The 16,010-nt window shown below is 44.5% G+C and overlaps 1 protein-coding gene across 3 annotated transcripts in view; it reads left to right on the top strand.

The window, feature by feature from the left end:
* MYZAP (myocardial zonula adherens protein) overlaps positions 1–16,010 on the top strand; it is a 69,264-nt gene that overhangs the window by 13,021 nt on the left and 40,233 nt on the right. For 2 of the 3 annotated variants that reach the window (XM_066635133.1, XM_066635131.1), the window contains exons 3-7: positions 5,276–5,434; positions 5,950–6,042; positions 10,502–10,615; positions 11,458–11,610; positions 13,369–13,494. In XM_066635133.1, coding sequence (XP_066491230.1) covers positions 5,276–5,434; positions 5,950–6,042; positions 10,502–10,615; positions 11,458–11,610; positions 13,369–13,494 — 645 coding nt within the window. The remainder of the gene's footprint in view (positions 1–5,275; positions 5,435–5,949; positions 6,043–10,501; positions 10,616–11,457; positions 11,611–13,368; positions 13,495–16,010) is intronic. The other variant, XM_066635132.1, reaches the window with a different exon arrangement.

Here is a 16,010-nt window from a genome sequence, read left to right as displayed (position 1 = left end):
TAGGATTGGTAAGCGGCGTGGGGCTTTAAAATCCCTTTCCCTGCATGGTCTCAGTCTGGGTGAGTGTCCTCATCCTGAGCTGTGTGTCCCTCCTGAGGAAATAGCTGCAGGTTAGGGTGAAGTCTTCTAGATTGGGGATGAGGCAAGCAAGCCCTCCTCGCTATAAGTTGTGGTCCCAATCCTGAATGGTTCCCTTCTGCACCTGTTACATCATTTCAAGAAGGCAAGGACCAACTGCATGTTTAAAGTAACACATAGCTTGACCCTAACTTGCAATTGACAAGCAGTTGTATAGAAACCTATGTTAAGAATAAGTACATTGCAACTGAAGGTCAAACTAGTCATGATAAATCAGCCACATGTATCACTTAGACTATATGTCTGCCCCCTTCAGATGGAATGTCAGTTTTCTGAATGAAATGGAGAACATGGGTGAGGTGAATGAAATCTACTGTTTCTCCCTGAACCTTGCTTCTGCATTCCGTCACTTCCAGCAATTGTTTCCCCAGCCCGGTTCACTTTCAGTAGATATTGGAACTGGACCTGAAGTAACAGAGTGCAGGAAGGTAAGACAAATGAGATTAGAAGCAGGGGCCATGAGAGCAGGTTGCAGTTGGTAAATTGGGCCTGGGCCCAGGCCTGTCAAAGGAGGAGGCCTAAAAATTTCCTGGGAGCTTACATTTTTCTGCCTAGAAGGTACAGGCTTTTCTCAACTTTGTACTTCAGTTCATGTAAAAATAGACACTGCCCCCCACAAACACTTTGTTTATGAACAGAGTAGACATATGAGTAAAACACATATGACTACTCAGTCACATTTAGGTTGGCACTGACAGGTTCTGCTTTTATTTCAAATTTTGTATTACTCGATGTGTTGAAAGTTGTGGGAATGGTTGATTTCTCCATGCTGGCTATCCCTCAACTCATTGAAGGTTACTGGCCCCAACAATGAGGCTTCAGAGTTTAGCAGTAGGGAGGGGTTTGCTTCACCCATCCTCCTCCTCCACCTGTCTCTTCGCTCCTTCCCTGGGCTTGTCCCGGCCCCAGAGCAGCCCTCAGATCTCGCAAAGATTAGAGAAGCCAAAGATCTCTCTCATTGGTCTCTCATCGTCACCAGGGTTGGGAAGGTTCCCTGAGATGGTGCCTGAGATGCTAGGACAAGTCTGGAACCAGGCACAAATGTTGATGCGAAAATTGACCCAATCTAAACATTCTAAAAAACAAGGGGTATTTTCCTCTCTTGCCCTCACCTGCATACTTGCAGCTGTGCCAAGCCCCCTGCCCCAAGTGCACCAGCACAGTATTCATGGATAACAAGAACAGAGTCACAGATAAGGAGAAGTAGGTGGCAACTCTGCACCTTGCAGATAAGTGAATTTGTATACAAAGAGAACTGACTTTAGGAGAAGCTTGCTTTTCTTCATCCCTACTCTTAACATGAATTTTGGAAAGTTGCTGTGGAAAAACATTAAACAAAATAGAAAAAAACTTTTTACAGAATAATTGCTGCTTCTGGGAGAAATATAATGGAGATATAATGAACAATGTTTTTTTTGTAAAATTAATGCTACATAACTAAAGGAAATATGTAATTTTGGTAGCTCTGGTAATATTAGCTGTGTAATATTTATTGTGGAAGTGCATATAGCTATGCCTGATAAATAAACAGTAGATTTTGGTACTTAAGTTGTTGCTATGTTAAGAAAACAGGGGCACTGTAAAAATATTTCTCATTTTGAACTTTTTCAATGCTTTTAGGGAAATGATTTGAACATTCTCTCTCTCTCTCTCTCTCTCTCTCTCTCAGTGAGTACCCTGAAAGTGTGCCAACCAGCGCACAAGTCCAAAGCTTGTGTGTATAATGACCCATCAAGATTGTTATGACAAAATTATGTCAAAAGGAGACTTCTAGCTCTCCGTTTCTTCCTCAAATTCATGACATTTCCCCAAAGGCTAGAAAGAGATTCTAGGACCATAAAGCTCATTTGGTGAACTTCCTGATAACTCACTAGGTTAGTCAAAACCATTGTTATAGGTTGTAGCAGTGACTAGCACATACTGTAACATTTTTCAGTGTTTTTCTGTTTTGTGCAAACACATGATGACAAAGTATCCTGAGCTAGTAGGATGTAATGTTATGAATTATGCCAGAATTACTTATCCAGTGTGTAATGTTTAGTTCCTTGAAAGAGTACAGTGTATTTTGAAGTGGGTATTCCCAGTTCAAATTATTTTACTCTTTGGTATTTCACACAAATGATTCTTTAATGTTTCAGTATGATTAATCACATAGGGGAGTGGTTGATACGAAACCACTGAAGGAAATATTTAACCTGGGAATGAAAAATCACTTTTCAGTCTGGCACCCCACCCTGTTCATATTGGAACTGCTTGTTTTCCTTCTCCCCCTTCCTGTTTTAAAGAAAACACTCTGTTTTGAATGATAAGCTAGGATTCAGTTATATAACGGCGTGACTGTACACATCTTATAGGACATTATATACTGTGTTCTAAAATAGTTTGTAAAATGTTCCTCAACATATAAAAGCCAAGTTTAGCAGGGGCTTGAAAAATTTGGCAGCTGTTCAGACAGATGTGTAATACCTATCTTTTGTTGGGATTCTCAATATACAAAATTTCTCTCTGAATGTACACATACAATGAGATCCTCTCAGGAAGTAAAACCAACTGTCACTGAATCAATACAAGATTGCTTTTTGTTCACACAGTATCTACATGGAAACATCAATATTTAGTACCTCCATGCAAAGGAATAATTGAACCATATGCAAACAGCTTTATTCAAGTGTGCACATCAGTTCCTTTTCTGCAACTCTGTCTCTTTAGTGGGCATTTTAGGGATTTTAGAATCTCTGCTGAAAACCCAGGATTCTGCAGTGCCACAAGACTAGAACTTAAATTAAACCTGCCTACTACATGTTGGCAACCTTCAGTCTCGAAAGACTATGGTATCGCGCTCTGAATGGTGGTTCTGGCACAACGTCTAGTGTGGCTGAAAAGGCCGATTCGGGAGTGACAATCCCTTCCACGCTGGGAGCAAGTATAGTGTGTCCCTGGTCTGTCTCGCTGGCTATGGGCCTTCCTTCTTTGCCTCTTTGCCTCAGTCCGTTGGCAAAGTGTCTCTTCAAACTGGGAAAGGCCATGCTGCACAGCCTGCCTCCAAGCAGAACGCTCAGAGGCCAGGGTTTCCCATCTGTTGAGGTTCATTCCGAAGGCCTTCAGATCCCTCTTGCAGATATCCTTGTAGCGCAGCTGTGGTCTACCCGTAGGGTGCTTTCACTGCACAAATTCTCCATAGAGGAGATCCTTTGGGATCCGACCATCGCCCATTCTCACGACATGAGCAAGCCAACGCAGGCGTCTCTGTTTCAGTAGTGTATACACGCTGGGGATTCCAGCTCGTTCCAGGACTGTGTTGTTTGGAACTTTGTCCTGCCAGGTGATACCGAGGATGCGTCGGCGCAGCGCATGTGGAAAGCGTTCAGCTTCTTCTCCTGTTGTGAGCGAAGAGTCAATGACTCGCTGCAGTACAGAAGTGTACTCAAGACACAAGCTCTGTAGACCTGGATCTTGGTATGTTCCGTCAGCTTCTTGTTGGACCAGACTCTCTTTGTGAGTCTGGAAAATGTGGTAGCTGCTTTACCGATGCGTTTGTTTAGCTCGGTATCGAGAGAAAGAGTGTCGGATATCGTTGAGCCAAGGTACACAGAATCACGGACAACCTCCAGCTCATGCGCAGAGATTGTAATGCAGGGAGGTGAGTCCACATCCTGAACCATGACCTGTGTTTTCTTCAGGCTGATTGTCAGTCCAAAGTCTTGGCAGGCCTTGCTAAAATGATTCCTGAGCTGCTGGAGATCTTTGGCAGAGTGGACGGTGACAGCTGCATTGTCGGCAAAGAGGAAGTCACGCAGACATTTCAGCTGGACTTTGGACTTTGCTCTCAGTCTGGAGAGGTTGAAGAGCTTTCCGTCTGATCTGGTCCGAAGATAGATGCCTTCTGTTGCCGTTCCAAAGGCCTGCTTCAGTAGGACAGCGAAGAAAATCCCAAACAAGGTTGGCGCGAGAACACAGCCCTGCTTCACTCCGCTTCGGATGTCAAAGGGGTCTGATGTTGAGCCATCAAAGACTACAGTGCCCTTCATGTCCTCTGGAAAGACCTGATGATGCTGAGGAGCCTGGGTGGACATTCGATCTTGGGGAGAATCTGGAAGAGGCCATCCCTGCTGACCAGGTCGAAAGCCTTCGTGAGATCTATAAAGGCTATTAAGAGTGGCTGTCGTTGTTCTCTGCATTTCTCCTGCAGCTGTCTAATGGAGAATACCATATCAGTGGTGGACCTGTTGGCTCGGAATCCGCACTGCGATTCTGGATAGACGCTCTCTGCAAGTACCTGGAGCCTCTTCAGTGCAACTTGGGCAAACAGCTTTCCTACAACGCTAAGGAGAGAGATGCTGCGGTAGTTATTGCAGTCACCCCTGTCGCCTTTGTTCTTGTACAGCGTGATGATGTTTGCATCCCTCATGTCCTGTGGTACTCCACCTTCTCTCCAGCAGAGGCAGAGGATTTCATGCAGCTCAGTGGCGATGATCTCTTTGCAGCACTTTAGGACTTCAGCAGGGATACTGTCTTTCCCAGGTGCCTTGCCAGAGGCAAGGGAGTCCAGGGCCATGCGAAGTTCTGCTAGGGCTGGTTCACTGTCAAGCTCCTCCAACACAGGCAGGCACGCGATGTTGTTCAGTGTTTCCTCGGTTACTGCATTTTCTCGGGAATATAGTTCAGAGTAGTGCTGCACCCAGCGTCTCATCTGCTGTGCCTGGTCTTGGATGACCTCGCCTGTGGCAGACCTCAGAGGGGCAGTTTTCTGCCTACTAGGCACCTGTATTATCAGCAGAATTTTAGTTGAAGTATGTGATTGGCTGAACAGTTCCCTTACAATTGGAACCTAAAGGCACTTTTTGAAAGGCACAACTCTTCTCAATTAAGTTCATAAAGGTGAGGAAAAGTACTCAGCATTAGTGAATTGTTAGCTGCTCTATGTTTTCTAAGATATTTTGAAATGCAACGGTTACAGAGTAGTTTTCACAAAGAATCACACTGGTGCAGTTACATTTATTTATTTTACAAGGTATGATGTGCCATGATCTACCATGATCAGCGTGAATAACAATCCAGTGGTGGTCATGCAATATGGTATTCTCTACTTTTTTCAGGTACTTATATTGAGAATAAAAGTGTATTTCTTTTTATATAGCAGATCTACCGAGTTCCAAATGGATTGTCAACAGGGAACTTCTCACATGGTGTGGTGTATGGTGTGGTGCACAGATCTGATGGTAATCATAACAAAGAAATGGTCGTTTATGGATGGTCAACAAACCAGCTGAAAGAAGAAATGAAATACATCAGAGATGTGAGTTATGCTTTTCTGTACATTGCTTTTGCATAAATGGTAGAACTCTTATCAGCAAATCCAACTATGTAAATAAGCTTGCTTTGTATCTCTTCCTTTCTCTGTCAGTCTTTTTTTATCATTGTTTGCAACTATTCTGGACCAGTCTGACTTTTCCATCCTGCCCATAGTCCCTATCGTGAGATTTATAAGATCTCATCCATAAATCTTTCATAAAATGTATGAAATTTGTTTGCCATCTGAAATAGTTGGCAGAGGTTCTATTTATTTTAATGGCCCTGGATTGCACCTCTGTTCTAGGTCTTAACTGTTTTTCAGTGTTCTGCATGAGAAAAATCTTCAAATAAGACAAATTATGTTACTATCCAAATAATTTGATTGTGCCTTAATTTTTCAAGATATACTAATACTATAAATACTTTTGTTACTACAAAATGCATTAGTATCTTTGAGCTAGAATCTGTGCAACCTTGGAAGTCATATTAAATATTGTGGGTTTTTTTTTCTACTCTCAGGTAAGGTTAACTTTGGAAAAAGTTAGAAAGAAAATGTATGGAGAATATGATGAAATGAAACGCAGAATTCAAGAACTTACCAAGGAACTGGCGGTAAGTACCTGTGTACTTTTAAAGATGACAGAAGTAAGGAATTGAATAATGTGTTAATTCTGAAGATACTGCTACAGAGGTTGGATATACAAGGATTCTTTTATGTCCACTTTTATTGGATACAACTTTGGTAATGATGCTAAAAGATGCATACACTTAGTTCTCATCTTTGAACATTCTTTTGTGTTTTCACAAACAGCATTTTCTTGCTCAATATATTTACTGTTCTTATAATGTTCTACCTTTCCTTCATTCTTATCAGCCTAGAGTCCAATCCTGTGGTCGGCGGCATGGCTCCGTGCAGGGCTCACCTCTGGGCTTCCGCCGGTGCTAGCCCAGTGCCAGCCGGTGCTGGGCTAGCGCGGGGCGGTTGCACAGCTTCCGTGGCTTGGTGGTCTCCCAGACCGCCGAGCTGTGCAACGGGAGGCAGGGACATGGACGGGGGTGAGGAGGATGCATTCTGGGAAGGGGGGAGGCCGGCGGGGAGGCGAAGGGAGGTGTGCCAGGGGCAGGTGGGAGGCTTGCCGGGGGGCGGTCAGGAGGAGGATCAGCAGAGCACTGCTCTGCAGGATCCAGGGCACTCATGGAGGCTGCGTGCCCTACATGAGTGCCTTGTAGCCCCATTGCGAGGCTGCTTACCTTACTCGGGGGAAGGGGACGAAAGTCCCCTTCTCCCAAGGTGCCTCCTGCAGTAGCGCAGGAAGCGTTGGATCTGCGCAGTAGCACGGAAGGCACTCGGTGCTGCCAAGCCTGGGCACCCCAGGCAGCTCAGGATTGGGCTGCCCACCTGGAAGCACAGATGAACAGATTACAGAATGCTTTTCCACTCTGTACATTTCTCTCCCTAGTTTAACTATCCTTAAAGTCTGCCTACAGTGTTTCACATGTATCCTGTCCGCTGTGACCTGTCCATGTCCACACACCGTGGGGTAGTGACAAACATGGTTAAAAACATGTTATGGGGTAATCCACGAATGGAAACTGGTCTCCAAGGTATGAACATCATCTTCAGTGGTGGGGCAGGGGGGCAAAAGCCCCAGGCCCCACACCTGTGGGCCTTGTTGGGGTGGCACCACTGTGCCTTCCACACCGCTGCCACCTCCACCTGCTGTGCCGTCTCCCCTCCCAAGCCGTTCTGCGGGCAGGCGAAGCCCAGCATGGCTTTCCTAACCACTCCAGAAACCTTCTGAGGCCACTGGAGCACTCTTAAGCAGTACTTTTGGTTTTCACCAGAAAACCAGAAGTACAATTTAAGAGCGCTCCAGAAGCCATTCTGAAGGCTTAATGTGTTTTGGGATCTATATTGTAACAGTTATAAAGCTGTTTTGCAAATACATGTAAATAGTTATAGCTCCCCTGTTTTGTGGGAGACTGCAAAGATGAAATCACTGGCTTAGGTCTAACTTCATCTTCTGGCTGCAGCCGTTTTGCAGTAGCTCTAAGAACAGAGCTTGTTAGCAGGCTGGGAAGAAGCTCCTTATCAGGAATCAGCTGGGCAAGAGGCATGATAATGTGCTGGACCTCAAGGTCTTGCTAACTGGAAATGGGAGCAAGCTGTGAATTTTTAGTTGGGAGAGGTCAGAATGAGTAACCGTCAGTAACACCAAGTGATGAGGTCATTTGCCAGAAGGTTTGGCAGGCCCGAATTTCTGTTTAGCTACGTGTTAAGGTATTAAAAAAAACAACAACCCTGTTGCTGGGTGAGCTGCCATCTGCCATTCCATCATGGGCATCTGTTCATATCAGATATGGTACAACATGGTAGAAGAGTTACCCTTATGCTCAGGAGCTGATAAGATCCAGGTGAAGTTAGGAATAAGTAAATACAGGAGCTTACCTGTTTTGGTAAAATATTGTTTTAGCTTTGTGTGTGTGTTGTACAGTGGTGCTGTGCCACCTGTGGGGGTTCCATTGCAAAACCGTGGATACATGGGGACCCCCCCACGTCCTGGACCCTCCAGAGGCTCTTCTGAACCCTGCAGAGGCCGTGCATGGCCGCCTGTGGCCTCTGAGGGGCTCAGAATGACTGTTAGAAGGGGGGGAAAAACATGACTTGTGGTTTTTCAGCAAACCCAAAGTTATGTTTATGCCTTTAAAAGGGATTAGGAGGGCTGGGGAAACCCTCAATGACCTCTACAGTAGAACCTGGTGTGTTTGACCAGTCAGGTGAATGTGCACAAGACCTTGTACACAATGTAAGGCTTTTTTTGCCTAGGAACTGTACTTTGTTCTCACCTAGAGCACTAAGACCCTTGAGATAATAGGATACACATGCACAAATTGGGAACATGCATTTCTGACTCACTGGGGAGTGTTGAGCTGGTGAACCAGGAGTGCATATGATTGGTCTGGGAGACACAGGATCATGTCAGAGACCATGAGTCCAAAGTTCCGTGCAGTTTCTGCCCAGCCATGAGAGTGAACAAAGCACTTGCCTCAAGCAGAAGGCTGTGGAAGAAGGCAAGCTGGCAGAGGTGCCAACTAGCCATTCCCCCATCCTGTTCTTGCATTTTTCCTTTGATCATGGAGCTGGAAGAAAAGACAGTAGCTGCTGCAATCCTGGTTGTGCCCTTTTCAGGAATACTATTGGGAAGAATATCACTCTCCTCTTACTTCTGCACCTGGTGGTAGTTGCTTAAAATAATCTGGTGCAGGGAGGATCTGTTCCATGATCCTCCTTCCCCACTCTGGCATGCTGAAGGAAGAAGAGCTGGCTACTGTGATGACAGTGATAGGGAACGCAGAGGTTGGTGGAATTGGGTTACCTAAGGTGGCGTTTAAGTGTCCACTGGGCCTGGTCGCGCTGGTGCACAGAAATTGTTCTATGGTCCTGGGATTGTGGATTACAAGCTGTTGTTGCAAAAATAGTGGTAGAGAAAAACTGAAATTGTTTGAATTTCAAACTCTTTCCTTGTGGCATGTGTGAAAAAGTTGGTTGAATCCTCAGCAAATCTTTTTCTTGATACTTGCATGTTTACTGGAATCTCTCCATATCCACAGAACCAATATATCCGTGGTTTCATTTATCTGTGGTTCACAGATTCCCCCCCACATTGCGCTCAATGTCTAACCCCTCTTTGTTTGCCAAGGCTTTGCAAAACTTTTTTGCTTTGATTCAGAATCCTGTGAAAACAAAAGCAGACACTGAGAACACTAGATTTAGAACTGCTAGACTAACACTACAGGAGGCGACAGAGAGAATTTATAGGAAATTGAGTTCTCTCGAACAGTGTGTGTTCTCTCTGTCATCTCCTATAGCATTAGTCTAGCAGTTCTAGCAGTTTAGATATAGGCTGATGGGTTCTGAGCTGTCTGTGACAGATCAGGAGAGAGATCTTGGGGTGGTGGTGGACAGGTCGATGAAAGTGTCAACCCAATGTGCAGCGGCAGTGAAGAAGGCCAATTCTATGCTTGGGATCATTAGGAAGGGTATTGAGAACAAAACGGCTAATATTATAATGCCGTTGTACAAATCTATGGTAAGGCCACACCTGGAGTATTGTGTCCAGTTCTGGTCGCCGCATCTCAAAAAAGACATAGTGGAAATGGAAAAGGTGCAAAAGAGAGTGACTAAGATGATTACGGGGCTGGGGCACCTTCCTTATGAGGAAAGGCTACGGCGTTTGGGTCTCTTCAGCCTAGAAAAGAGACGCCTGAGGGGGGACATGATTGAGACATACAAAATTATGCAGGGGATGGTCAGAGTGGATAGAGAGATGCTCTTTACACCCTCACATAATACCAGAACCAGGGGACATCCACTAAAATTGAGTGTTGGGCGGGTTAGGACAGACAAAAGAAAATATTTCTTTGCTCAGCGTGTGGTCGGTCTGTGGAACTCCTTGCCACAGGATGTGGTGCTGGCGTCTAGCCTAGACACCTTTAAAAGGGGATTGGACAAGTTTCTGGAGGAAAAATCCATTACGGGTTACAAGTCATGATGTGTATGTGCAACCTCCTGATTTTAGAAATAGGTTATGTCAGAATGCCAGATGCAAGGGAGGGCACCAGGATGAGGTCTCTTGTTATCTGGTGTGCTCCCTGGGGCATTTGGTGGGCCGCTGTGAGATACAGGAAGCTGGACTAGATGGGCCTATGACCTGATCCAGTGGGGCTGTTCTTATGTTCTTATGTTAGTGTTTGCTTTCGTTTTCACAACGTTCTGTAGCAAAGCAAAGAAGCTGCATTATGCAAAGCTTTGACAAATGAAGAGAGGTGAGTCATGGGCATGACAGGAGATTTGAGTAGGGTTCACTGCTATCCGTGGTTTCTGGTATCTGCAGAAGCAGCAGGAACCTATCTCCCATGGATGTCATGGTATGCCTGTATTCCCACAGTTGTCTATAACTTTCAAAACTCTTAACATGATCATGTAGCTTCAAAGTAAGGCCAATGCTTCTTAAGTTCACAACTTCTACTGTCTTATATTTGTGGGGATATCTTGTTTTAATTTCTCCAGATATCAAGTGCTGAACAGGAATCATTGGAAAATCACATGCAAGTGACTTCTGCAGCTTTGGATAGCTTCAGTGAAATGAACAGTTCTTTGACTTCAACCTCACTTGAGTTGCAGGTAAACTGCCGATAGTGGTGTTGCCATAGATACCTGGTTTTATGGGCAAATACACTCTTGTGTTATTTGTTTAAAGTATGGATTGGACAAAATGACAATTAGATAAACATTGAAAGAACAGTTAGCTTCCAAATATTCAATAGCCAGTGGATTGTGAAAACAAATAAATTTCAGTTAATCAATTATATAAAATGGCATTTTTCTTCCGTAGTCATACAAGGTTCTGCTTGAATAGGTAAAAAAGAATGTAGCACTGAGCACTTCTGAATGCTCAGTGCTTAGTAATGTTGTAGATTTTTCAGATATTTGGAATTCAGGGTGCTACATTTCATATTTTAGCATCTATGAAGAAGACATAAGTGAGACGCAGTGATAACTCCTTGTTATTGGTAGGGAGTCACACTTTTCTGCAAGCTAATTCCTTTAATATTAATTTAATGTGCTGCCTAGGTGGCCAAATACAAGACCACCTTGTATAACGCCACCTTATTGCTGATGAGCTTCTAATGGAGTAGCAGATCTAGGCCACAGTGCTTCCTAACTTTTTTTCTGGTTGGATTGAGACCATGATGACTCTCCTTTTCAGTCATCCTGTAGGGAAATTCGTGAGGAACTGGGTCCAGTGTGAATAGTTCACTGTATTGTGGCTCTCTTGTATTGCACGCATTTGGTAGGTTCTTAAGGTTTGCCAAATATGTGTTGCCTTAATAGGAGAACTTAGTTCTGCATAACTGTTATCCAGGAATGACTGAAAAATTATCTCTTTGGAAATCCATTCACTGTCTTTTCAATTTCTCAGGCAATTGTAAATTAATTTTGTATTTCATTGTATATGCTCACAGAGAACCTTAGTTGATGTTACATTGGAGAATACAATTGTACGAGATCAGATCAGAAATCTGAAACACACACATGAGCAGTCTATGGAAAAGCTAAAGGAGAAGGAAAAGCAGCTGGAAACAGCTAAAGTTGAAAATGAATTACTGAAACTCAAGGTAAGCTTAGGTAATTTGGTGGCAGTAGAGGTGATATTCTTCTGGCAATATCCTGCTGGTGATATTGGGGAAAAGAAAAATGGCATCCCTTCTTAGCATTAGGAATATAATAAACTGACCATTCCTAAAGAATAACTAGTCAGGACACCAGTGTACCTGGCATTATTCACTTATTAACATGAAATTCAGAACAGTATTTTTCATAAGACAAAACGGATCTCAGAGATTGTTCCACTTCTCCTATTTTTGATGCAAGTGTCAATATACCTGGACATTTTAAATGACTTGAATGAGGGCCCAATCCTGTGGTCCGCACCGCACCTCTGCCACAAGGCACATTTGCGAGGCTTACTGCCGGGCTCCAGCCGGAGGTGTCTCAGCTCTGGCCGACGTTGAGCCACCACCCGGCGGGCGCCTCCGTTCCGCTGCTCAGCTCCACAGATCCGCCTCTCTCCCTCCTTCCGACACGCCTCCCCCACGCCCCTGGGCACACCTCCCCCCTCCCCAGAACACCTCACCCACGCCCCCACCTCCTGTTCCACAACCCAACGGTCTGCGGGACCGCAGAGCTGTGGAATCTGGATGACCGCCGGGTGCTAGCCCAGCGTCGGCTGGCACTGGGCTAGCTCTGGTGGGAGCCTGACGGTGAGCCCCGCAAGCGTGCCTTATGATACATTTGCGACTGAGGTCTGCGGCGTGGAGCAGACCTTACCCTGGGGAGAAAATTCCCTTACCCTGGGGAGAGCCGCAGTTGCCCCAATGGGTCTACTCAGATCTGCACCACCTAAAGAGGTGGCACAGATTGGAGCAGCCTGGAGCCGCTCTGCACCACCTGGGAATGGGGCTTGGATCTGGCATAAGTGCCAGTTCCTGACCCCGCTTCTTGCTCCCCACCCACCCGCCCTCAGGCCCACCCTCCCCGGCCCCAAAATGCCTCCTCCTCTCTCTTCGCCCACCCCCCAAGACCCTCAGGCTCAGTCAGCGCGGAAGCTGGATCTGGCCTCTGTGGGCTAACGCACGTCCCTGTGCTGGCCCAGCCGACTAGCATGGAGGTGAAAACATGTTTTACAGCACATTTGCAACCCTCCCAGGCCAGCACAAGGGACTTGCTTAGGATTGCGCTCAAAGTGAATTATTTACGTATAAGACATAGAATGTGTAAGTTAGGGCTACTTCTCTAATTTTATTTGTCTAGCATTGGAACAAGCACATTTAACTTCAAGTTAATAGAATGAGCATATGCTGGAATGCCCAGAACATCAATCATTTTGGATGAAGTGTTGCTCTTTGATTTAAGGTTAACTTCTGAAGAAGAAGACTCGTAATATAGGGTACATTGACTTACCGAAGATCCCCCCTTTTAAAAGGGGTGAGCTACATTTTTGAGTTGGAGAAATCTTAACCCAAATTAGACAGGCAGGTATGACTGACTGAAGTGCAATCCACTAGGAAATTCTCCTTTGTAAGCACCATTGAAATAAATGGTAGCTGTGCTAAAGCATTATAATGCTTGCACATGTGCTTCTCATTTCATTGAGATGTATGTGGAGAACTTTCTGCTGGATTGTGACCTGTAGTAATTAGTGGAAGATAGAGGTGCCGTTTGGACTTACTTTGTCAAGCACAAAAATGTTGTACATCAACTCCGCTTTTGCAATGTACTGATATATTTTTCTTTTTGTCATTATATTTATATTTCTTTTTCGTCTTGTCTTTGTCACATTTGGCAGTGAAAAATTGTCCTCAATTCTTTTACAGGTGGAATGTTCACAAGAAGCTAATGCAGAAGTAATGAGAGAGATGACCAAAAAACTGTACAGTCAATATGAAGAAAAACTGCAAGAAGAGGAACAGAAGCTTAAACTTGAGAAAGAAACCTTAATGGTATGTGGAAATGTATTTGTGTGCCTGTAGATAATGTGGGACCTGGAGTTATTCCTGAAAACATTGTAAGTCCCAGCATGTAGGTTGTGACATTCAGTTAGCCTTTCGCTCGATAGCAATGGAATTATCAAGTGGTTCTCAAATTTTTGCACTAGAACCCACTTTTTAGAATGAGACTCTGTCAGGACCCACTGGAAGTGATGTCATGACCAGAAGTGATGTCATCAAGCAGGAAAATTTTTAATAATTCTAGGCTGCAATCCTACCCACACTTACCCAGGAGTAAGTTCCATTTACTACCATTGTTAAAAGCATATACAGAGTAGCCTTTTAAAAGTACAGATCTGTAACATTTCCCCAATGTAGTCACATGCCATGGTAGCATTAAGTCTAATATATTAAAAATAAAATATTGACATGAATGGGGACCCACCTGAAATTGGCTCGTGATCCACCTAGTGTGTCCTGACCAACAGTTTGAGAAACACTGAACTAGTTCATCCATTTGTAAAGGGGGATCTGGTTTGATTGACTAATGCAAAACTGACAGTTGACTTACAGAAACAAGTATTCTTGGATGGCTTAGGGCAGTGTTTCTCAAACTGTGTGTCGTAATCCACTTGGTGGGTTGCAACCTGATTGTGGGTGGGTTGCAAAGCTTTTAGCTTATAAAGCTGATAGCTGAAAGGCAAATGCATAGAGCCCAATGGAAAGTGAAACTGAGCCACATCGTGTGCTTACCCGTGAGTAGGTGAACTTGCCTTAGTCCATTGGAAAGGGCAGGCTGAGAGGAATCCAGAGACACTGGAATGGTCCCGATCCGATAAATGCAGCCCCCCAAAAACACCCGAGAAGGAAGTCCCTCCCTCCAAGCTGACGAATGTATTGAGCCCTATGGAAAGTGAAACTAAGCTACATGTTCGCATTTACTCATGAGTAAGCAAACATGCCTTGGGTCTTAGTCAGGTCAGGCAAAGAGGAATGCAAGGCTGCCAGAATGGCCCTGATCTGATGAAAGTGGAGCTCAACAAATGTTCCAGAAGGCAGCCCCTCTCACTAAAAAGGATAAAAACCTCTGTTTCATCCGGTAATTTTTTTTTCCTTTTTAGACTTGTAAAGCTGGGTGGATCCTGATATGGTTTAAATATAAGAGCTTAAATTAAACTGGGCATTGAAAAGGGCTGAAAATCTTACTGATTTTTTGTGTATGGTAGGGGCTGTTATTGTAGGCAAGTTACAGAGAAAATCCACTCTATGGAACAAGGCTGGCATCCCCTTATTTTATTATTTGTTTTACTTTATGTATTTATAATTATTTTAATTTGCTTGATGATGTCACTCCTGGCCATGATATCACTTCCAGCGGGTCCCAGACAGATTGTCATGCTAAAAAATGGGTCCTGGTGCTTAAAGTTTGAGAACTACTGGCTTAGGGACATGTACTTTGACTTTCATGCTGGCTCATCAAGTTACGGACATCTGAATTATGGACAGTTTTCATGCAGGCGCAGTGCATCCTTCAGCAGTGTTTTTATGCAGGCATGATAGTGCTGAGCTAGCAAGAACTGTCTGTTTCAACTTCCCTACATTTCAACATACATGCAGACCTTCAGATTAGAGCCAGTAGGTAGGTAGGAGATTTACGACCCAATCCGACCCTTCTTCCCGCCTCCAAAAAGGTGTGTGCTGTGTCCAGTGGGGGAGGGAGGCAGACTGAAAGGAGATTTCAATCCCCTTATCCCTCTGCAAGCCTTCTGCTCTGCAATGGGTCTCCTCAGACATGTGCCACCTCTTTAGCTGGTGCAACTCTGACAAGAGAAAGGGGGTGGGGAGGCTCCAAAAAAGGATATGATCCACTGACTGCTGTCACCACTGGATCATCCTCCTCCCGTAGCCTCCCTGTTCCTTCTCCTTCCCACCCTATTTGCCTCCTCCTCATCCCTGCCACTGCCTTGCCTGCTTCGGTGAGTCCAGGCAAGTTTGGCAACAGACAGACAGCATTGCTGCCTGCACTCCAAAAATGCAAGTGCAACAGCACTCCAAAAATTGCCACCAGTAGAGTGCTGCTGTTCCACTGTTGTAAATGGCTGCTCACGACAGCTCAATCCAAAACAGGACTGGGCTGTTCAGTTTATGTGTCTTACGTGTACAAAATAGTGTACTAGGTAGCGCAGAATTTGAACACTGAACATTTCAGGTTTCCTGTTTTAAAATTGCAGACCTTCTAGATGTGAGAAAATTTTTTAAAGTCAACACTGAAGAACTGAATGAAAGATATATTTAACTAAAAATCAGTTAATTAAAATAGAATGCAGTAAGTCTTCAATCTTTATACATTTGGGAGTGGATCCCATTGATGTTTATCTTACCGTTTTTCCAAGTAGCTCAGGCAGCTTACTTGGTTTCTCTATCCTCATTCTATTTTTTCCTCACCCCAATAAACAACAACCATGTGAGGTAGGTTAGGCTGCAAGAAAGTTACATACCCTGGGAGTTTCATGGCTGAGCTAGGATTT

Source organism: Tiliqua scincoides, chromosome 8, assembly GCF_035046505.1.
Source record: "Tiliqua scincoides isolate rTilSci1 chromosome 8, rTilSci1.hap2, whole genome shotgun sequence".
NCBI classification, from domain to species: domain Eukaryota; kingdom Metazoa; phylum Chordata; class Lepidosauria; order Squamata; family Scincidae; genus Tiliqua; species Tiliqua scincoides.
The sequence above is the reverse complement of the archived record's forward strand: the minus strand, read 5'-3'. Positions and strand labels throughout refer to the sequence as shown.